Source organism: Panthera uncia (assembly GCF_023721935.1).
Source record: "Panthera uncia isolate 11264 chromosome A1 unlocalized genomic scaffold, Puncia_PCG_1.0 HiC_scaffold_17, whole genome shotgun sequence".
Classification (NCBI taxonomy): Eukaryota; Metazoa; Chordata; class Mammalia; order Carnivora; family Felidae; genus Panthera; species Panthera uncia.
In genome coordinates this window covers 104,752,463-104,775,394 of record NW_026057577.1, presented here as the reverse complement: position 1 = coordinate 104,775,394, position 22,932 = coordinate 104,752,463, and the positions used below count along the sequence as shown (strand labels likewise).

The window sequence follows — 22,932 nt, the reverse complement described above, 5'->3', positions numbered from 1 at the left end:
GTTGGTATCACCCTGTGTATGTATTGTTGAGTATATGCAACTTAAAGAAAGCAATCTTACACATTTCAAAGTGCATGTGAAGAGTTGTGTCCAATGGGAAAAAAAGCTTTTCTTTCCAGGGTTCAGGAGAAAGCTCTGTAAGTCCAATTTTTAAATAGACTGTATTTTTTAGAGCTTTCATATTCAAAGGCTTAGAGTTTTAGTCTCATAGCAAAATTGAGTGGAAAGTGTAGAGTTCCTATGTAACCCCTTTCCCCATCCACTCATAGCTTCCCCTACCATCTACATTCCCCACCAGACTGGTACCTCTGTTACAACTGATGAACCAATATTGACACGCCGTATTACACAAAGTCCATAGCTTACATTGGGGTTCACTCTTGATGTTATAGGTCTATGGGTTTTGATAAATATATAATGACATATATCTACCATTAGAGTATCATATAGAAGTCTTACTGCCCTAAGGTGCCTGGGTAGATCAGTTGGTTAAGTGTCTGGCTCTTGATTTTGGCCTGGACCATGATCTCACAGTTCATGGGATCAAGCCCCGCATTGGCACTGACAGTGTGGAGCCTGCTTGGGATTCTCTCTCTGCCTCTCTGCCTCTGCCCCTCCCCCACTCACATGCATGCACACATGTGCTCTCTCTCTCTCTCTCTCAAAATAAATAAATACACTTAAAAAAGAGAATAAGTTTTGCTGCCCTAAAAATTCCCTGAACTTAACCTATTTAACTCTCCCTCCCCCATACCTCTGGCAACCACTAATCTTTTTACTGTCTCCCTAGTTTCACCTTTTCCAAAGTGTCATATAGTTGGAATCATATATTATGTAGCCTTTTTAGATGGGCTTCTTTCAATTACTAATACGCATTTAAGTTTCCTTCATGTCTTTTCATAGTTTGATAGCTCATTTCCTTCTATTGCTGAATAATATTCCATTGTTTGGATGTACCAGAATTTATCTCTCCACTTACCTACTGAAGATCACCTTGGTTGCTTCCAAGTTTAGGCAATTATAAATAAAGCTTTTATCCATGTGCAGGTTTGTGTGGACGTGTTTTCAACTCCTTTGGGTAAAACCAAGGAGCACAGTTCTGGATCATACGATAAGAGTATGTTTGGGGCACCTGAGTAGCTCAGTCAGTTAAGCGTCCAACTTTGGCTCAGATCATGATCTCATGGTTCGTGAGTTCAATCCCCATGTTGGGCTCTCTGTTGTCATTGTGGAGCCTGCTTGGAATTCTGTCTCCCTCTCTCTGCCCCTTCCCCACTCACTCTCTCTCTCTCAAAATTAAGTAAATAAAAACTTTTTAAATAAACACATAAATATATAAATAAATTCAGTGTGAGATCCTTCTGTTTCTCAGCATGACAAGGTATGTTTTGGTGGAAGCCCGGATGCTTTTGTATTATGTTAGGAGACTCTGGGTCTGATTTAAACTTCTTTTAACAGCCTTCCTCTAACACTACTCCAGCAAGGGAATGGTGGGGTGGGAGAGGGGCACCATCTTGTTATGAATATAGAAGTCCAGGTGTCCTACTTGGCCTCAGTTCACATGCCAGAGATAGGAAGTGCTTCTCATTACTTTCTGGCAAGGTGAGATTTCCAGCTCCCTACATGGTCTTCAGTGATATGGGAATGAGTGGGGAGGGGCTTCTTTACCAGCTGGCTGGATAAAAGCCAGAGCTCCTAACTTACCATTCTCTGACACCACCCAGTGGGAATATTGGATGCTTTGTTACAGCCTCATGAGGATGTTAGTCTAGACTCCCCACTTGATCCTTGCTTGCATGGGTTGTGGGGGGTCAGGGAGCATGGATTTTTCTGTGATGTTTAGCTGAGTAGTTCTTGTCCAAAAGCTGTCTTTCTTGGCTGAACTTTTACTGGTCTTTTGGCTAGAGAGATAAAAGCTTTTGTTGGGACTTTTTTCCAGGATTACCAGCTTCCTCTGCAGCTCCAAACCTGGAATGTATAAGGCAAAAAGAAACACAGGGAACACACCACCAGGTTGTTCCTCATTTCCTGCAGTCCTTGGCTGTTCTGTCTTCTTCTCTCCACATTTCAGAGTCTTCAGAGTCTTCATTTCCAATGAAAGGAATGGGGAAAAATGTGTCTACTCCATCTTTCTGGAAGCATAAGTCTAACGGGTCCATTTTTTTAGTAAGCAATGAATTATTAAGACAATCAATGGGATGTTTCCTTTTTCATATCTACATATTCTATAACTTCTAAAATGGAAACAATTTTGCAATAAGGAAATGTGTTTCATTTTTAAATTATTTAAATTCAAAGCCATGTATAGTGTATTATACCCTTATTGGCTATCACCAACCACAAGGTTCGTGGAGTCCGGGAAGGTGATCACAGCATGTTACACTAGCACAGTGTCACAGGCTGTTCTCCAAGAGGCAGATTTGGAAATGGCATTTTATGAGAGGGATGTTAAGGAGTGACCCTAGGACCAGCACCTGTGGAAGGAAAGGAAGGAAGCAGGAGTGCACCTAGGGTGAAACCAAGCTGTGATGCTGGCTCCATGGGGAGCTCTTGAGCTAGAATAGCCCTTGAGACATGGTCTGCCTTGGGATAAAATGGCCAGATATTCACACTCCATATCAATCATTTTTTGCTGTGTGCTCTGGGAAGTGTTACCTTGGGTGAGGGAGTTCTCTGAAGGAGAGACAATTTCCAGACCCACTAAAGGCTGTCCATGGGCAGGACTACCAGCAGCCAGGGCTACAAGTCCTTCATTGAAGGAATGACTACCCCATGTGGATATTTCAAATGGAAGTGTACCTTTCAAAACACCCCCTCCAATCTCTTCATTTTATGGATCCTGTGGCAGAAGATAGGAAGTGACCTAAGGTCACATATCAACAACCTCCTCCCCCAAAATTTCTCTTCATAGCAACGATAGTGCCCTTTACAAAGTGCAAATGTGATGAAGCCACTTCCTTATTTAAAACATTTCAGTGACTTGCCATTACTCTAAGGTCAGAAGTTAAAATCCTTCACATGACCACAAAGCATTGTGTGTCCTAGTCCCACTGTGCTCTCCAGCATCTCTCTTAACACTTTCATCCTGCCAATCATGACACTGCCTTCAATATTTTGAGACACTTGCTTCTTCCCACCGTAGCACATCTTCTGTCTGGAGGACTCCGTTCGATCACAACAACCCCATGAATGACCTTATTCTTCTGTTGGCCAAAGATTCCTTTTCCATCTTTTGTATGTATGTGTAGGTACCAGACTTCTAGTTTGGGACGCTAGTTAGTAATCAACTATCCGCTGCTTCATAGCCCTTGCAGCAGCAGAATTGTCATGGTGATGAATATTGCTATCAAAAATATTAGCTCTATCTGGTAAGATGTATTGACTTGATGTCCCAGTTGATATCTCCCCCAGGAGGAAGAGACCTGTTGCTTTGAAATACGTATTTACGCGTGAGTGTTTTGATGAACTGTCAAGATAGAAAAGGAAATGCAGAGAAAGTGCCTGGCAGAGCACGTTGTGGTGTGCAAGTCCCAGCCTCTACTTTACTTCGGTGGCATTTGTGTAAATCATGGGTCGGCTCAGCTAACACCCTGCATGGTAGACAGATAAGGTTTGTATTAAGAAAGGCTTTGGAGGTGTAGGAGTACGAATGCGGAATGCAGTCTTGTAGAACAAGACTAAAAGAAGGACAAAAGACAAAGCTATGGTCCACAGAATCATGAGATTAAGACATTTGTATCTACGATAATTCAGCCTCTGGCATAGCATAAATTTGGGACTCTGAGTGCAAGGCTTTGGAATGTGTTCCCCTTTATCTCTCTCCTGTACCCCATACCCTCTCATATTCCCAGGAAGCCTCTCCAAAGCCCCTTTCAGGTCTTTGAGGACATGCTTCTCTCTCTCCTTCTACTTGTACCCACTGCTTCAAGAGTCAATGCCAAGGATACCTTAATCCCCAGCATCTATTGGTTTTAGTATATCAGAAATCACAAGAGCCACCCACCAGAGTGACTGGAGAAGACTAAAGTCGCTGATACTCCCAAGCCACCACTCCTGCCCGAGTACCTTGTTTCTCATTTCCCCCACCTCTGCCACACACATTTGTTCTACATACACTGGGGACAATATCCCCAAGTTTTACTGAAATCCCAGCTTCCAACCTAGTAGACACTATTGTTGGACAGAAGAATGCAAAGGCCGGGTGGATAACCTCCAGGCTTACACCAATATATATGATTCTCAGAATCATTTTTCTCAAATCAAACTTTTATCATTAACAATTTAATTATTTTCATAGGCTTGTGAAATCTATTTACAGCTTTTTTTTTAAATTGAAAAGACAATGTAATTCCTTTTTTACAATAGGCATTTTTTAAATATATACTCTCACTTCTAATGTAAGATGATTTTTTTTTATTTTGGGACTTATTTTCCACTTGCATGCATAATTTACACAGTTCATTTGTACATGGCATTTTAAATTATTCTATTATTTCTTAACAATATAGCTAAACCTTAACGATGTTCCTGAATTTTGAGTATTTGTGTTGCTTAGAATTTTTATTTTATACTGACTGAAAGATATCTTTCAGACTTGGATATTTTGTTGTCTATCTCTCTTGTGTCTATATTAAAAGGAAAGTGTTAATGAAATAAATTTGTTAAGGTATTCCTAAGGCAGGGACTGCTACCTAGCTGACAACAATTTAAAAACCATCCTAATTTCAGAGATGTTAAAATAAAAAAAAGATTCAATAATAAATTACCATGGACACTGTCCTTTGCTTGATAGAACAATCCCCACTCTGTTGAAGCTCTTTGTGCCTCCCAGGTCATCCCTCTCAGCTTTTCACCCTATAGACACCTACTGTTTGGAATGTGGTGTGTAACTGGTTTCTTGTTTTTCTTTACACTTTTAATATGTATTCCCAAACATATTGTTTGATCTTGTTTTTGAACTGTTCTATAAATGGAACTACATCATATGCATTTTTCTATTGCTTCTATTATTCAACGTTGTGTGAGATTCATACATGCTAACATGAATAGATGCTATTCATTTTCACTATTGTATAACATGCACTGTAGTCAGTACCACGATTTACAGATCCTCCTATTTGATAAACATTTGTACTGTTTCCAGGGTTTTGCTATCACAACTTGTTTTACTGTAAACATTTTCCTAGTTGTCTGCTGGAAAAGATATTTGAGAGTTTCTCCAAAGTATATACCTAGGAGGAAGAATTGTTAAGATTGGATCTGGGGTGGGCAAAACTTTTCTGTAAGGAGCCAGATATTAAATATTTCAGATTTTTTGGGCCATAAGGTCTCTCTTGTAACTATTCAGATCTGCCATTTTAATGAGAGAGTAGCCATAGGCAATATACAGATGAATGGCTGTGGCTATGTTCCAATAAAACTTTATTTACAAAACCAGGCGGTTAGCAAGATTTGGCCCTCAGGCTGCCAATTCCTGATCTAGATGATAAACTTCTCATTCTGATTACCTAAAAATGCTGCTATACCCCCCTTTACCTCCCAATTATCCCAAGGAGACAAGAGTTCTGTCTTTAGTCTATGGACTGGACTGAATGTCCATGTTCAGGTACCTGTGGGGAGGAAAAAGAAGGGCATAGGGACATAGTGGTGGTGATGCTTTCCAACCCATAGTCTGTGACTTGTAGCCATAGTCTTGGGGAAACCAAAGGCCAAAAGGGGTTGAGGCAAAGCATGGCTCTCAGTTTGGCTCTGCTGGTTATGGGTGAGAGGTCAGGTTCTGTTTGACTGGATGCTGGGGTCTCAGGCTGCAGCATAGTTCACATCACAGAAGCCAATGTGAAGTCACTACCAGGCTAGGGGATATAGACATTCAAACAAGATAGCATTTCTTTTGGAGTTGCATGGTTTCCTTTATTAGAGAAAGCTGGAATTGACTCTCTAGGGATGTTTCCCCGAGGCTGGGTCTCCACTGCAGCTTCCTGTCCGGTCTCCTATTTAAATGGATTTGGCTTCATAGATTATTGTCTCCATTGTCTCAGATGTCAGGGTACTACAGATATCCTCCTGGCCATCCTGGGCTTTCTCTATCTTGGCCTCTATGTTGCGCTTCTCTACCTTCTTAGCCACGAAGTCTAACTCCCTATTGTGTGTTGTGGCCGCTGCTTTTGAACCAGAAATGACTTTCAAGCTCTTGAAGAAAGAGCCAATTTTACTGGATTTCTTACTTACAGTACCTGAACTGCTTGCAGATTTTATCTTCCCCAATTTGTGAGCTGTCCTTGACTCCTTTGCCACAGAGCTGCCACTCTTGTGAGAGTGGTGTCCTCTCTTTCTTACATGGCTCTGCCCTTTCTCCTTTTTGTCATCTCTCTTGTCATGGCTGGATAAGGACCGGTGGGAGGATGATTTCTGGGTCGACTTGTTCCCTCCCGTCCTGTGGTGACTTTCACCTTTCCTGTGGTGATGGGAACTTTTCCTACTGGAAGTTCTATCTTTCTTTTCTCTTCTTTCTTTTTTTCCCTTCCGGGTTTCAGCACTGGGCTGGGAGACCTTCTGGCTTCCATCCCGTTCACACATGTAGCCCTCACTCTGCAAGGTTGAGACAAGGGGTGCTGCTACTGGGTCTTTCCCAGTAGGTGTGCCAGTCATCACTGCACCTGCAAACACCACACTCATGCTGCTTGCTGAGGAGATATTGGCAGTTCCTGTCGTTACTGTGGAATCACCTACCGAGGATGTGCTTGCAGTGCCCAAGGCCACGTTCGTACCCTCTGAGGATATATTGACAACACCTGCAATGGCCTTGTTGGATCCACTTTCTCCCGGACATTTGGCGGCGGCTCCAGCCAGGGCCACTGTGTTTACCTGGCCTGGACCTATAGCCTTGGTTGCCGATATGCTCTGAGCACCGGAGGAAGGCCTTGTTCCTGCCCCTGCCACTGCTAAGCCTGTTGTAGCACCCGTTGCTGTCCCTGCTACTGCCATGCCTGTGGCTGACCTGGATGCTGCTCCTTCAGTAGTCCCTGAAGTCTTCAGGACCGCAGGTGAACCAGGCATTCTGTGGTGGGCATGATGGATTCCCTCTCCCCCAGCGTAACCAGAAAAGGTGGCTCTAGACACCTCATGAGGCTTGTGAAGCCTAAACTCATCCTGATCCCCTTCTCCATGGAGCTCTGGGGTCTGTGTCAGGGGAGGAGAAACAGGTAAGAAAGAGATGACAAAGTGAGACTAGAACTTTCTACTTCCTTCTCAACCTGGAACTTAACAACCCAAGGGCTTATAATTGGAAAGACCTTCAAAATTATCAAGTCTATGCTCCCACTTGATGCAAGATCCCATCTACAGCACTCCTGTCAAATGGTCACTTGGTTTTACTCAACACTCCCAGCACCAGGGGAAGCACTCATACAGTTAGTTCCCCATCTTCATGTATTTTTATTTTATATACATGGGTTTATATCTCTGCAGGACAGGTTCCTAGAAGTAGGGTTTCCTGGGCCAAGGAATCCACACATCTCACATTGTAGTGGCTACTAAAATTGTGCATGTGCAGACACACATGGGTTGTCCTGATTTTAATCAGTACATGGTGGTCACAGGGATACAGAAGAAAGGACTTCTTAATTGTTAACAGTGTTCCACAGCTGATGAGACTAACTGGGTTGGGGTAAGTGTTGAAGAAGAAATGAGACAATCAAGATGCTGTGGAAGGAATTAACAACCTAGGGTATGAGACCAGAACAGCTGCTAGCTAAGGTCTCTCTGAAAGTCAGCCCCATGGGACAATTTTGAGATGCGCTCAGGAGCTCCCCCAGTGTGGTAAGTCCTGTAGTGGTGGCTCATTTGACTGTGTGCTTATTCAAGTGGAATGTGTTTCCCAGGTGAGCCTCAGAGAGCACCAGAGGTTTTGTAGGACTAGCTTTCAGCTACTCTGCCAAAGCCCCCTCCCTCATTTGCTTGAGTCTCTGTTGATGCTTACCACTAGGCTTTTGTCATCCTCTAAGGTGGCTGCATCCCCAGTTCGCAGTGTCGGGGTACTGCTGCAGCTATCCACTGGTGGTCTCAGGAGATAGACAAGTTTTTCCCAGTAGCAAAATAGGTCTTCTCGTGCATCTGAAGAGGGACACAGCTGCAGATAGAAAGTGCGGCCAGTGGCCAGCTTTAGGCGCAGCTGCTGTTTCTCGCGATCATGAATGGAGATCTTGACAAACTTTAAAGGAAGTAGCCTGGTGAGCTCTAGGGTCTTCATGGGCTTGCGACCTCTCCCCTTGGTGGTCCGGGCGTGTCTGGCATGCTCCTCACAGACTTTTGTTGGTCGAGCCAGTAGCATGACATCAGGTAAAGGGAGGATGGGGCTGGTGGATGCAATGCCCACAGTCACCATTCGGACACGGTTGTGTACATCAATCACCTCTCCTTTTTTGCTGATCTGAATAAAGTCGCTTTCAAACATAGGTGCGTATTTGAAAATGTCATACTCTCCTCCCTTGTACAGTTGTCGTTGCAGTTCCCCCATGGAGGTATTGAACACGCCCATTGAACGGTAGCTGTGGGCCGTGTAATAAGGTAACAAATACTCGCTGCTCACGGTTCTCTTCATTTGAGACAGCTCCACCAGCCACAAATCGAGTCCTTGAGAGAGAGAGGGAGTGAAGGCAACTGCCCATCTCCCTACAGGGCTCTGCCTAAATCTCTTCCCACCACCGCATTTATCCTCCAGTCCTTTGTGACCTGTCTTCATCACACACCCCTTTGTCCCAGCCTCTAAGCAGTCACCCCCTTGATGCAGGGTCACCAGTCTCCCCCCACCCCCCACTCCCCACCCCAAACTAACCACCACCTCACCAGGGGACAGGCTGACCCTACCAGGATGTAGATGTGCGTAGACCAGATATTCTTTCTAATCAAGATATTGGGATACGTGATTTATGAAACAATTCTGCTTTTGTAAATATCTGGGTGGTTTCCAGTTTCATTGTTGTTACAGATATCCCTATAATGATCATCTTCCTGCAAGTATAGTTATACATCTGCTAAATTATGTCCTAAGAATAAAATCCTGGAAGTGGACCCTGTGATTGCTAAGGGAAGGGATCTTGTTGGGATTGCCATTCTGCATGTCCCCAGTGCATAGCACAGTGCTGACAGACACTGGAAAGTAGTTGCTGAGTAAATGGTCAAAGGGGCTACTGCTACCTGTTAGAACCAGAGTTCCAATTACACGGTGGTTTCCAGGGTATGAAGGCTTTTCTCACCCATTTTCTCATATGAAGGAGGTGAAATTTGAAAACCATTGTTTTACAGTGATGAAGGCTCAGGATTATCTTGCTCAGTGTCAGAATGCAGAGCTGGATTCCATCCCAGTACTTGTGACTCAGGTCAGGACTTTTTCCTCTGCCTCAAGCAGCATGGCTCACCATTAGACTTCATTCTGCACCAAATATGGAATCATTCACGGTTAGCAATATGCGTGGGGACTTACTGGGAACCACAGGAATTCATAGAGGTCTTGAATCACCATAGGGTTTCCCGCACTGGTATGCTTGCTGCTTCACTCTTGATGTCTACCTGATAAACCACTGATGTTTTGTTTCTTTGAAAATCTCTTCAGAGAAATTATGGCAAAGATGCCTTTTTAGAGTTTTTTTTTTCACTTTGCACAGGTGATAAATCCAAATTCCCCCTCCCCCAGTTAGAAGACTACTTCTAAAATAAAAATGCACCATCCAGAATCACCGATTGCCATGTGGAGGTCTTGAAATAAATTTCAACCCCAAAATATTCTTTTTTACATCCCCAGTGCCTACCACAGTCCCTGATACATTGTAGCCTTCCAATAAATGTTACTTTCCTTGTAGTCATTGAGATTAATTCTTCTATTTGTTTATTCAACAAAATTGATTGAGCAAATATGAATTTGGGGACCAGCTGGAAAATGGAAATGCAAAGATAAAGGTCTTTACCTCCAAAGAGCCAAACTGTTTTTCTCTAAAGATGTGAAATGACTTCTCAAAAAAAACAAAACAAAACAAAACAAAAAACAAAGTGTCTTCTATTCTGAGGAGATAATCACTAAAAGTTGACAATATCAAGTTTAAAAATAAGAAGCTGGGATTTTCTATATTATACTGAACCATATGTTCTCGTAAGTTTTTTTTTTTCTGATGAATGGTTAATAATTAAAGAAATCATAATCATATTATTAAGAACTTACAAGCCAGGTATGTTACTAACCACTTCACATTCTTTTAAATCTTTAATCCTCACAATAGATCTATAAATTGTAGATACTACTACTCTCCATGTTTTATAAAGGAGTAAATGAGGCAAAGAGAAGTTAAAAGAGCTTCACCAAGGTCACAAGAGATCCAAAGCACATGGAAGCCCCCATTCATTTAGTTAATATTGTTAAGTGCCTACTTTGTGCCAGGCCCTGTTCTAGGTGCTAGGAGTACAGCAGTGGACAACACAGACAAATATCCTTGTTCTCACAGAGTTTGTGTAAAGACAGTAAATGAGTCAAATATATGGTATGCCCACTGATGATAAGTGCAGTGGAGAAAGATAAAGTAGGCACGTGGGATGGGAGTATGTGCAAGGAAAGGCGAGCTGCAGGTGGTGGTCAAGAAAAGCTCAATGAGAAGCAATATTTGAGCAAAAACCAAAAGGAGGTCAAAGAGGAAGCCATGCAGACCTCTAGGGGAGTCGCCTCTCAGTCAGAGGGAAAAGCAAGGGCCAAGATTCTGAGGCAGGAGTATCACTAGTGTGTTAGAGGAACACCAAGGGGGCTACAGTGACAAGAGCAGAAGGAGGGGGAAAGGGGTTGGAGATGAGGCCGAGAGGCAGCCGTGGTGTTGGTAGGGGAGCAGATAGCATGGGACAGACCTTGTAAAACATCGTGAGATCTTTGTCCTTGGGAGATGATTGGACTTTCATATACAGAGGATCATTCTTGCCACCATGTTGAAAAGAGATTGTTGGGGCACCTGGGTGGTTCATTCAGTTAAGCATCTGACTTTGGCTTAGGTCATGAGATCATGGTCTGGTTTGAGCCCTGCATCGGGCTCTGTGCTGACAGCTCAGAGCCTGGAGCCTGTTTCAGATTCTGTGTCTCCCTCTCTCTCTGCCCCTCCCCAGCTCATGCTCTGCCTCCCTCTCTCCCTCCCTCTCTCTCCCTCTCTCCATCTCGCTCTCAAAAATAAATAAACACTAAAAAAATAATTAAAAAAAAAAAGAGATTGTGGAGGTACCGGGGACAGAAGTGGAGACTGGGTGGCTCCCGCAAGAGACAACAATGGGTAAGAGGTGTGTGGTATCAGTGTCAGTAGTGAAAAGGGAGCAGTTGCAAGACACGTTTTGAATGAGGCAGCTATTATGTATCCTGGTGTCGAACAGTTTTCAATAACTATTAGTAAGTGAAAAAAAGCAAGTTGCAAAATAGCATACATGGTATGCCATATATTTTGGAATAAAAATTTGTGTGTGTGTGTGTGTGTGTGTGTGTGTGCACGTGCACACAAAGGTGTGCAAAAAACTTGTTGGCTGAGGGAAATGGTGCGATGGGGACTTAGTGCTTCAGGACATTCTCTTTTACACCTTTTGGGTTCTGTTTCCAAATTATGGATTGTGCATACTACTTACACAAAAATAGATAATATTTTAAGATTTATAGATTTATAAAAATGTTATGTCAGGGGTGGCTGGGTGGCTCAGTCAGTTAAGGATCCAATTCTTGGTTTCTGCTCGGGTGTGATCTCACAGATTTGTGAGATCCCACACTGTCAGCGCAGAGCCGGCTTGGGATTCTCTCTCTCTCTCTCTCTCTCTGACCCCCCCCACTTACTCTCTCTGTCTCTCTCTCAAAATAAATAAACTTTAAAAAATGTTATGTCAGTAAAGCTCTATTCTTAGAATATTCATTGATTCAGGCCTTGGTCTAGAAAAGAAGTAAATAAATAACTTCATAAAAGTTAACTCTCTATAGCACAAAATCTCACGCAAAATTTATGCTTTTTCTTTTTTGATAGAGAGAGGGGGAGAGGGAGAGGGGAAGAGAGAATCTCAAGAAGTCTTCATGCCCAGATTGGAACCCAACACAGGACTCAATCCCATGACCGTGAGATCATTCAACCATGAGATGAGCCACCCAGGCACCCCTCAAAGTTTATTTTTTATTTTTCTTTAGGACCTTTCAAAATTTAATTCTCTCCTCCCAACCTTTAAAAGTCTGACATACCCCCTATCAAAAAAAATGAAGATCAGTAACTTAAGATCTATTTACTTATTGTCCATTCCAATGTTACTTATTGTCCATTGTTGTGCTAAGAGCATTTGGGTTATCACAAAGTAAGTCTCAAAAATTTTTAAGCATAACTTGCATACAAATATAGAATGAAAACTTAGCAAAGATTTAATTAATCCATCAGTGAAGGAACCAGCAGGATAGTAAAGCTGGTTCAAAGGAAAATCAGAGGAATAGTCATTGGCATTGGAAAAAGAAGTCAGGTGAACATTGTCAGGTTAGATACAAAACTGGTTAAATGTCTACAGGGCAATAAAATCTTAACCTTTGGGGTTATCTTTTACTAAACAGAAAACATTTGCATCTCTTCTAAACAAAAATCTATAAGTTATTACAGAACTTGACAGAGTCTGAGACTTCAATCAATAATGGATAGTCTTCTTAGGGTACTGAAAATGTTCTCAAATTACATTGTGATAGTTACCAACTCTGACTATACTAAAAATCACTGAACTATATACTCTCAATGGATGAATTTTATGGTATGTGAAATGTATCTCAATAAAGCTGTTAAAAATAATAGATAGTAATACTTTAGTCCTAATTTACAGGTCTAATTCCATTGTCTCTCTTCCTTCTCTTAGATAATCAAATAATCCTTGGGCTGGCGTGTTAAGCAATGCTTTAATATAAAACTGTAAGCACAGGCGCCTGCTTGACAATTCTTTATTTACATGTTTTGGGTAATTTTTCTTAACAAGGAAGATAGTGAAGCATGTGTGAACCCTAACTTCAGAAAAGCTTACAATACAGTAGAAGAACACACTGTAGAAAGGAAGACAGAACAAGAGGGCAATTAAACATACGATAGGGTAATAGTTAATGAATTGAATGAGTGCTGAACCTAATAACACCCATCACAATATTAAAACCAACAGTAATTGTTTTGCAAGAAAAACTGCCAAAGCCACAATTCTAAGCATAACTTTCCATGTATTTCTAATTGGCCTAAGATTGAAGAGACAGGCAGAGTGAAAACGCTGCATATGATATACGGAGTATAGGTAGACATGCAAGATTGTCTACATATTTATCTACATATTTATCATGGGAAGAGGTTTCAAGTCAATAACCTTCGTTCCCCATCTATTATTTTGAAAACCAGGGCAAACAGTGGCTATATATAGCCTTTTCAATGAATATGCCACCTGAGAGGGCATTGTGAGCTAGGGCAGGATGTGAGGGTGGGGAGATTTCCATACTGTACACAATATGTATCTGCCGGGTAAATCCCCAGGCCTAAAATACAATCCACAGTACTTTTATGTCAATGCTGCTAAGCGAGGTGGTGGCGTGGGATGAGCTGCGGTTAGCCTTTAGGCACCTAGGACTTCAGGAAGCCAACCTGATACTCTGTCTTACCTTCTGGCTGTCAAAAAAAGGCCACAGTCACCTTGACTCTTCCCCTGAGGGCCAGTATGCAAATCAGTTTGCTTCTGCCTTGGGTTTAAAAAGAAAATGAGATGGTATGCATAAAAGAAGCCAGACGGACATTCTAAATAGTTTTATTTCTCAGCATTATGATCCAACTAATGTCACCTCTCTTCCCCTCCTACCTTTTTTCTGCTTCCTTCTTTCTTCTGTCCTGCACGTATTTGGCCCCATACTGAGCCAAATTTCTGCCCTGCTCATCACAGTCTTATGAATATTCTCCTCTCAGCTTCCAATTTTGCTGTTTATAAGCCATGAGATGTCCTACCTTAGCTTATATATTTGTTTCTTTGATGTTACACTTTCAAAGAAGCTTGCCATCAAACACACACACAAATAATACAACAGTTAACATTAAAGATAAAAACAAAGATTAGAAACTGCATAGAGGTAGAGAGAAATAGCTGATCCAGGAGCTGGGATAAGATGATGATTACAATTAAATATTAAATTTAACTTTGAAAAATACTGGAAAAATGTACGATCAGTGTTAACATTGATTATCTCTGAGGGGTGACACTAGAAGTAATTATTAACTTTGTCTGTTTGCTGGTTTTCCTTTCCCAAAAAGGATATACTTCACTGTTACAACCAGAAATAAACATCTATTTCAGAAAGTTAGCTCTAAGCTTCCTGACCATCTATTATCACTGTCTTCTGCTAATCAAACCAATAATTTCTGTCAAAAGGCTTAGTTTTCTTTAGTTGTAAATTGGAGAATAAAAAGAAATTCTCCCATAATGTCATTTTTTAAACTATATAAATTAAAAAGTGACACATTTTTCTACCCTTTCAATTCTGTTTGCTGAAAGTTTGATATGTAAATTCCCTGACACAGTCCTGTGGGGATATATACACACAGTAAAACCTTGGTTTGTGAGCCTAATTCATACTGTATATTTCATAATGTATAATTCATAATGTATATATACACATATATATTACAATAAACACAAAAGGTTTTCATGTAAAAACAGGATTATGCCCTCCATATTGGTCTGCACCTTTTCTATATTAACAATATATTGTGTACTTTTTTTAGAATGATACATTACAGATGTACTTCATTGGTTTTCATGACCTTATCATGACCATGAATGGATACATCATAGATTATTTAACCACTTTCTCAGTGATGCACATATAGACTGTTTCTGTTACAATCAACACTGCAGTGAATACTTTGTGCATTTTATCTATGTGCTCATGCTTTTTCTCCCCTCTAGATAGTTCTAGGAGGAATAAAGGTTTATGAAGTTTTGGGTTGTTTTCTTAAGTAGACTTCACACCCAGCACAGAACCCAACACTGCTCTTGAACTCACGACTCTGAGATCAAGACCTGAACTGAGATCAAGAGTCAGGCACTCAACCAAATAAACCACCCAGGCACCCCAAGGCTTATGAGGTTTTTAAAGAATACCCAAAACATTCTGGGTATCACTATTAAAGAGGTATAAATAAACTTGATCAAGTTCAGATGAGAACCACAAGGAAAATAAAGGGCTTAGAAGCCACATCCTAAGATACAGTTCTTCAAGGATCTCTTTGGCCTGGACACAGGAAGCTCTGGGATTTCATAAGAAGCATCTTTACTTGTCTAAATGGCTATTCCCTAGAACAGAGAAGAGGACCAGAATTGTGGGACCTCAAATGATAAAGCAACACAAATGGACCTTACATTACTGTAAAGGCGGATCATTTATTGACATAGTGGCAACACTCTGGTGTTCCGATGGAGGGCCACCCCACTGTGCTCTTGGTTCCTGTGGTTGGGTAAGGCTGACTGTATCCCACCCCAAAATCCAGGAGAAAGTACAGACCTAGAGATAGACAACAGAACATTCTACTGCCTTGTCTGTGATGTGTGTGAGCATGTCACCCAAGCCAGGTCAATGACCCACAGTTCTGAGAGTTTTGCGGGAACGGTTAGGGAAAAGAATCCGGTTCCAGTGGTAACGCATGTCAGCCTATAACTCCTGGCATCCATTTTGCTGCCATGAGGGAAAGTCTGCCTAAGCATGAAGCCCACATAGAACAAAGAAATGAAAATGAACATTTTCGATGTCATTGTTTATATACCTGGATCCAGTAGTGCCAGATTGAATTGTTTTTTTTTCCTTGTTTTTAGGGGGATAAATGAGGTTTTCTAAGTCAGTTTCAGTTGAGGCCACAAAAGCCTGTAATGATATAATTCAAGGAATCACATACCTTCCTATCCTAAAATAAAGTACTATATCATCTGTGACACAATAAGAAGGAACACGGGTTCTACCAGTAATAGTATTTGCCCACCTCCAGCCTTTAGAAAACCAGGGCTTGAAAAGTCAAGAGAAAGAGACTTGGGTACACCATGCATTTTCTCTCACAACCCGCCAAGGGGAAGGAGAGAAGGCGCTTGCGTCCATCAGAAGCCAAGTGACGGAACTTTAAGGGACTACTCAGTGAAATTGACACAAGTCTCATAGCGTTTAGGAGAGATGAGGATTGGTGTCTAAATTGTACTTAGAGAAATGTGATGGTGAAAGTTTGTGGAGGAGCTATTTATTTGGTGTCAAAAGGGGGAAGGGGTGATGCTTGGGGCAAATGGTGTATCCATCAGTTGCAGGGCAAGGGTGCCTGAGTCTTGCAGTAGAACCATATAAGGGAATAAACTGGTATGCAGTCTCTTTTCATGGAAAATTCAAGAGGACAACCAAGATGGACCGAGGGATCCCAACAGAGTTGGAAGGAGCAGGAGGCACACTGGAGGTGAAGCCCAAGACCTGAGGGTTGGCTCATTGGCCAGTCCAAGTGGCATCTCCCACATCAAGAGAACTGCTGCCAGAGCCCTCTGAAAATAATGACAGCCACAAAGCACATGACAACACTTTCCCACGGAAGAAAAAGGAACAATTGTGTACCCACCACAAGCAGAGGGCATCGACCCCAGATTACAGCTGAGCCTTGTTGAATGCTGTGACTTTTTTCCTTCTTCCCCCCAGGCCTGAGCCTGTACAGGTGGATCCGGAGCCAGCCTAGTGGGAGGGGCAAGAGGAAGAGTTTGGAAATGCTGGAAGAGTCAACATGGTCTAAGCTTGAAGCAGACCCATGCTTGGGAAAAACATGTTTTGAGGAAAAGCATTACATTGAATACATGTTTGCACTTTTGATTATTACAATGAACTGGACTGGCCTTGCTTTCCCTTTTCTTAACTTCTCATTATGGAAATTTTCAAACATGCAGCAACATGAGGAGAACAGAATGAAGAACCCCCACCTACCCAGCACCCAGTTTCAGTAAATGTCAATTCAGGAACAAACATTTTTCATCTCTTCCCCTACCTGTTTCTCCTCCTTCCCTGAATTATAACAAAGAAAGTCTCGAGCATTTTATAAGTAGTTATTTCTGTATGCTTCTGTGCAAAATAAGGACTCCTTTAACACAACAGGGCCATTATCACAACTTTAAAAAACTAATAATTAATCATCAAATACACAGTCAGTGTTCATATTTCCCAGTTGTCTCTTAATGACTTTACAAAACATTTGTTTGAACCCAAATCCAAACAAAATCATCACATACTTGATATGCCTCTTAAAGTCTCTTGTAATCTGCAGATTCTCTATCTGATTTATTTGTTGCAGACATAGGGTCATTTGTCTTCAGTGTTTTGTGTTTTCTGGACTCATCCAATTGCATTTTTATGTGTCCTTTGCACTGTTCCTTTATTTCCTATACTTCCTGCCAACTTGGATTTAGATCTAGACGTTTGGGGAGATTTGTGTTTGGTTTTTTCCCCCCTTGGTTAGACTTCTGCGTAGGTGGTTTTGTGTCCTTCCTCTTTCATTACATCAGGAAATACAAAGTGTCTAGTTGTCTCTCTTTTTGTGAGGTTAAGAGTCATCAGTACATTATAGTATCATCAATCTGATATATAAACTATAAATATTTCTGTTGGCTTTTCACATAATGATTTTAGCCGCCGCTGATGACTGCTGCCTAACTCCTTTGTGTCACTTGGATGGCACAATGGTGGTATTCCATCACTCCCTCTTCATTTGTTAGTTAGTATTCTTTTCTAAAGAAGGATTTTCCCTTATTAAGTATTTGATCCCTAAACTGAGCTGTAGCTCTTCAAGAAAGACAGTAGACACGTTTTATTCTTTCCCTTTGTTTCCTAGTTTTCAGAATAGTAAATCGGTTCTCTGGACTCCTCCAAAGGTGATCAGTGGGTTGATTTTTGGGGTTTTTTTTAAGCATCTCATGAACTCGTGATTTTAACACTTTGGCTATTCTTCAATTCATCGCAATTACTGTTCTTTTTGACACCCAATTGTTCCATCTTTGACAAGTGGCTCCTATGGATTGGACTTTTTAAAACCAAAACAAAGGGATTATTTATTTTTATGAGTGTTTTCCTGAAAGCTATGAGAAAATATTGAGCCTTTTAAGGTTACATTTAAGTGAGGACAAAGACAAACCCCAGTGAGTGGGCTTGAAGGTATTATCCAAAAGAGAATAAAATTACTTATGATTGTACTTCATGAAGACTTGGCAAATGAAAGGCACCCAGTACAACAGTTACTGATGATATTTTGATTTCCCAGATGAGAACACTTTGTGAAGTCTGTAAATCTTTCAACCTGAACCAACCAGTTACCCTTTTCAAAGGAGTTTACAGTCTATTATTAAGTATAGTACTATATTATGTATGTTAAGAGTAGGTTTGGTGTTTATGATAGAACTTCAAAATAACAGAGGCTTAGAAAATGTAATTTTATTTCTCTTTATGTTAAAAAAGAAAAAGGTGATGCCAGGCTGGCATGGAGAGTCCAATGTCATTAGGACCTACGGCTTTTCCTATCTTGCATTCCATTGTCCTCAACATGCAATTTTCACCTCATGATATAAAATAGCTGCTCCAGCTCTAACCATCATATTCACATTCTAGCCAGTAGGAAGGGAAAAAAGAGAAGGAGAAGAGTATGATGACTGCTATTAAGGACATCTCCTGGAAGTAAGAGATGCTCATCACATCTGCTATGTTCCATTGGCTAAAAAATAGTCATGTGACTGAAAAGTAGTCTTTATTCTGGCTAGCCATATGCCCCAGATAACCTTCAGGAGGTCAGTTACCCAGAAAAAAAGGGGAGAAGAGATATTTGGAGAAAACAACGCTCCTTGCCTCAAGCCCAGAAAGAAAAAACTACATCGTTTGGGCAGTGTATCTCCACGCATATCTTAAAACCTCAGAATGTAGGAGTGGGAATCATTTAAAGTATCCACTTTTCCCACCTTCTTGAGTGTCTTGACTATGCCAGGGCATCCAGTATATGAAACAAAATTAAGCTGTGGTCTGCTGATTTATGTACAAAACAGAAAATTTTAGATGATTACACTCCTATACAGTAATAACGATTATTTTGTTTCATTATTCATCCCCGCCCAGTATATGCCATCTCTGCTTCCTCTGAGATTTCTTGGTTATTTACTTCATGCCAGAAGTAAGACTTTTACTTTATTTTACTTTAACCATGTACTGTTTCTAAGGCAAGGTACATGACTAGCATCCACCACTCAGAGTTTATGGGATTCAGTTCTCGAAAGGACCCTACAAGGAGACTGAGGATCAGAGAGGGTAAGTGGCTTACTCAAAGAGATACAGCTTAGTAAATGACAGAGGCAGCATTCCAACACAAGTTTCTTTGTCTCAAAGCCCAAACATGCTTTGTTTATTATGCCATTCATACTTCAATATATTTGTCTTAAGTGTTTTATGGTCCTTGTCTCTTTTAACTGTCTAACCCAGTTTGGTGATTATTCATTCAACACATTTAAAAAAATTCTTTTTTTTTTTAATTTTTAATGTCTATTTATTTTTGAGAGAGAGAGAGAGAGAGAGAGAGCAAGCAGGGAGGAGCAGAGAGAGGAGGAGACACAGAATCAGAAGCAGGGTCCAGGCTCCGAGCTGTCAGCACGGAGTCCGATGCGGGGCTCGAACCCACAAACTGTGAGACAGTGACCTGAGCCAAAGTCGGAGGCTTAACCAACTAAGCCACCCAGGTGCCTCTTTTAAAACATTCTTTCTACACACGAGGCACTGTGATGGTTGCTGAGTATATAACACCGACCAAAAACCACACATAGTCCTTACCATCATGGACCTTCTAGACTACTGAGGAAGACAATCATCAATCCAAAAGTCACCCTCCAAAATGTAAAACGACAACTGTCATAATGGGTATAAAGAGAAAGGTATAAGGTATCATCTGCGTATAATTGGTACATTTGACTTTGGAAAGCCAGGAAGGCTTTCCTGAGGAAGTGACACGCAGAATAAGACTTACAGTGTAATTTAGAGTTAAAGCAGGCAAAGCAGGGGAGAGGAGATGTTGTCAGGCAAAACGAGATGTACAAAGTGGTATAAGGAGAATTTGTGAAGGCTGGAGTGAGAACATGTGAGCAAGCTGGGAGACGAGCCTGGAGGGAAGCCAGAGAGCAGCCCTGCAATGCCTTGTGTAGGGGCACTGCTACCCCAGTTTTTCACAGCTAAAAACTGAGGCTCAGGTCTCTTGAGTAATATGCCTAGAGTCTCACAGCTAGTTAGGTACTGGAGCCAGAATTCAAACTGTTGTAGGTAGAATAATGGATCCCCTAAAGATACCAAAGCCTAATCCCTGGAACCTATGAATGTGTAGGTTACATGACAAAGGGAAATTAAGGTAGAAGATGTAATTAAAGTTGCTAATAAACTAACCTTAAAATAAGGTGATTATTTTAGGTTATCTAGGCAGGCCCAGAGTAATCTCAAAGTTCTTAAATTTGGAAGAGGGAGACAGAAGAAGAACTTACGTTGTAGAAGATGAGAGAATTTGACCCGCTGTTGTTAGCCCTGTAGATGGAGGAATGCGGGTGGTTCTAGAAGCTGACAGGACAAGGTAACAGATCCTGCCCTTAGGGATCCTCCAGAAAGGATCACAAGCCTGCTGAAGTCCTGATCTTAGCTTGATAAAGCTCATTTTAGACTTTTGAACTACAGAAATGTAAGATAATAAGTTTGTGAGCCACTAAATTTATGATGATTTGTTACAGCAGCAACAGGAAACTAAACACAAACTATGCCCATTGGCTCCAGAGCTCATGTGTCTACCCCATGTGCAACATGGCTTAATTGTTAGATCGTCTAAACCAGGAACTATAAAGATTAAACTCTAATGCTTCCTAACATTTTGACTCTCAGAATCTTCAAGTATCATTTCCAAACCATACAGCAAAGGGTATGTGTAGTTTTTACATATGCCTCTTAGTTTTGTGAATTTCGAAAGGATGTGGTTATGGCCTGTGACATCAGAGGAGAAGCTCCACATTGTTGACTGAACACTGATAGAAAGATAACATCGGAGGCAAGAGGCCTTTTAACAGCTCTCTGAAAGTCAACTGCCTCCCCAGTGCATTCCTTGCCTTGAAACTGTGTCCTTTGGCTGTGCTACAGGGTGATGCCCAAGGTGCATCACTTCTCAAGAACTGGATCATGAACAACTTTATCCTCCTAGAAGAACAGCTCATCAAGAAATCGCAACAAAAGAGAAGAACTTCTCCCTCCAACTTTAAAGTCCGCTTCTTTGTTTTAACCAAAACCAGCCTGGCGTACTTTGAGAATCGTCATGGGGTATGTGAACACTTGTGTCTTCTTTTTCTAAACAGTATTTTTTATTTAGACTAGGCTGAAGCATGAAGATATACCTAGAATAAAATAAGGGGACACAGACATGCTGGTTACGACCGCCTAAAAAGTACAATAAGAGTAATCAGAAGAGAATGTGGAGAAAAGTCCAGAGGTGGGGTTGTTACATTAGGTGATTTTAGTTCTAAAATCTGCAAAAGAGTAAGTTTAATATTTATTAATGGTTTTTTTCCTGCAAGTTTAATTTCAAAATTATAATAATTTATGTGGCAAATGCTATGATTGGATAGAATTTGAACTTCATCGGAAATACACTAGATTTTATGGAGCTTAGATGAATAACATATTAGCATTCAATGGGACCTAAGGGATGATCTAGCCCAGTTATCTTAATTTATAATGGAGGAAACTGATACTTTAAGTGACAGTTCAGTGTCAACATTTTTATGAATTTACTTCTATATGTCCCAATGGTCATTATTCACTTAATATCTTGAAACAATATTCCCTAGGCACCTAATTATCTAAAACTTGCAAGGCCCAAAAGTAAACCTCTATACCCCTTGGAAAATTTACCAGGGTTACCATGGTGTTATGCAATACAAACCAGTGGTTCTTACCCAGAAGATTACAGTTGCTTATCTAGGTCAGTCTTTTTGTATATCTAGAGATAGTCTTATATTCTTTCTACAACAGCAGTGATAATAACATCAACATGAATAATCGTAACAATATAGTTGGGTACAAAAAACACTGCATGAGGAGAAAGGAGACCAGACTCTACTTCTCTCTAGGTGATGGAGCCTGGGTAAGCGTCTCTACCTTTTGTGTCAGATTCTTCCTTTACAAAATGAAAGGTCTGGAAGTACTACCTCCTTTCTTGAAAAATTTGAGCCCCTGTTTAGCCCTTTGCAGTACATTTTCAAAGCAGGTGTGTGACATTGTACTAAATCATTGTATTAGTTTTTCTATCATTAGGGAGGTAAGGCAGGGTTTTCACCTATATTTTACTGAAGGGGAAATAACATTAGGTGCTTTATGGTTAGGGACAAAGGCATCCCCATGCCTTGCTAGGATCTGACTTAGTAGGATAAGCATGAGTTTGGCACTTTTTGAGAGCCAGGCTTTGAAGTGTTCCATGAAATGGAGCCCTGAAGGAGGCCTGGGTATGGAGCCTATGGGTGTTGCAGGCGAAATACTATCACTTCTTAGAGATTCAGACATGCTCTTCTTCAGCATTGATATCTTACTGATATCAATCAATAATCAATCAGAAGGCATAGAGAAATACTTACGTAAACGACTTGCACACAAGCATGCACTATGTATCACCTATAAATAACAAGAGCATTACACTTGTGGGAAGAAACCTTTTTAAAAAAAAATTTTAAGCCTCCAGGCACCTGGTTGGGTCAGTCAGTTAAGAGTTTGACTCTTGATTTCGACTCAGGTCATTGATCTCACAGTTGGTAAGTGGAGCCTGCTTAGGATTCTCTCTCTCTCTCTCTCTCTCTCTCTCTCTCTCTCTCTCTCTC

The 22,932-nt window shown here is 41.1% G+C and overlaps 2 protein-coding genes across 3 annotated transcripts in view; one reads left to right on the top strand and one right to left on the bottom strand.

Annotated features, from left to right (window-relative positions):
• Positions 1-5,884: 5,884 nt before the first annotated feature.
• On the bottom strand, positions 5,885-16,741 carry GARIN3 (golgi associated RAB2B interactor family member 3). Of its 2 annotated transcripts, none has more exons than XM_049647904.1 (5): positions 16,638-16,741; positions 13,664-13,741; positions 9,196-9,430; positions 7,979-8,631; positions 5,885-7,179 (listed from the first exon to the last, which is right to left on the bottom strand). In XM_049647904.1, the coding sequence occupies exons 4-5, from the start codon at positions 8,597-8,599 to the stop codon at positions 5,995-5,997; spliced, it is 1,806 nt and encodes a 601-aa protein (XP_049503861.1). In that variant the 5' UTR covers positions 8,600-8,631; positions 9,196-9,430; positions 13,664-13,741; positions 16,638-16,741; the 3' UTR covers positions 5,885-5,994. The 2 variants fall into 2 exon arrangements, with proteins under 2 accessions (XP_049503861.1, XP_049503860.1); XM_049647903.1 differs by having other exon boundaries at positions 9,255-9,430.
• A 4,360-nt stretch (positions 16,742-21,101) lies between these two features.
• Positions 21,102-22,932, top strand: part of ITK (IL2 inducible T cell kinase) — a 58,071-nt gene continuing 56,240 nt past the window's right edge. The window contains exon 1 of the mRNA XM_049647902.1: positions 21,102-21,382. Within this exon, the coding sequence (XP_049503859.1) occupies positions 21,245-21,382 (138 nt within the window). The 5' untranslated portion in view covers positions 21,102-21,244. The remainder of the gene's footprint in view (positions 21,383-22,932) is intronic.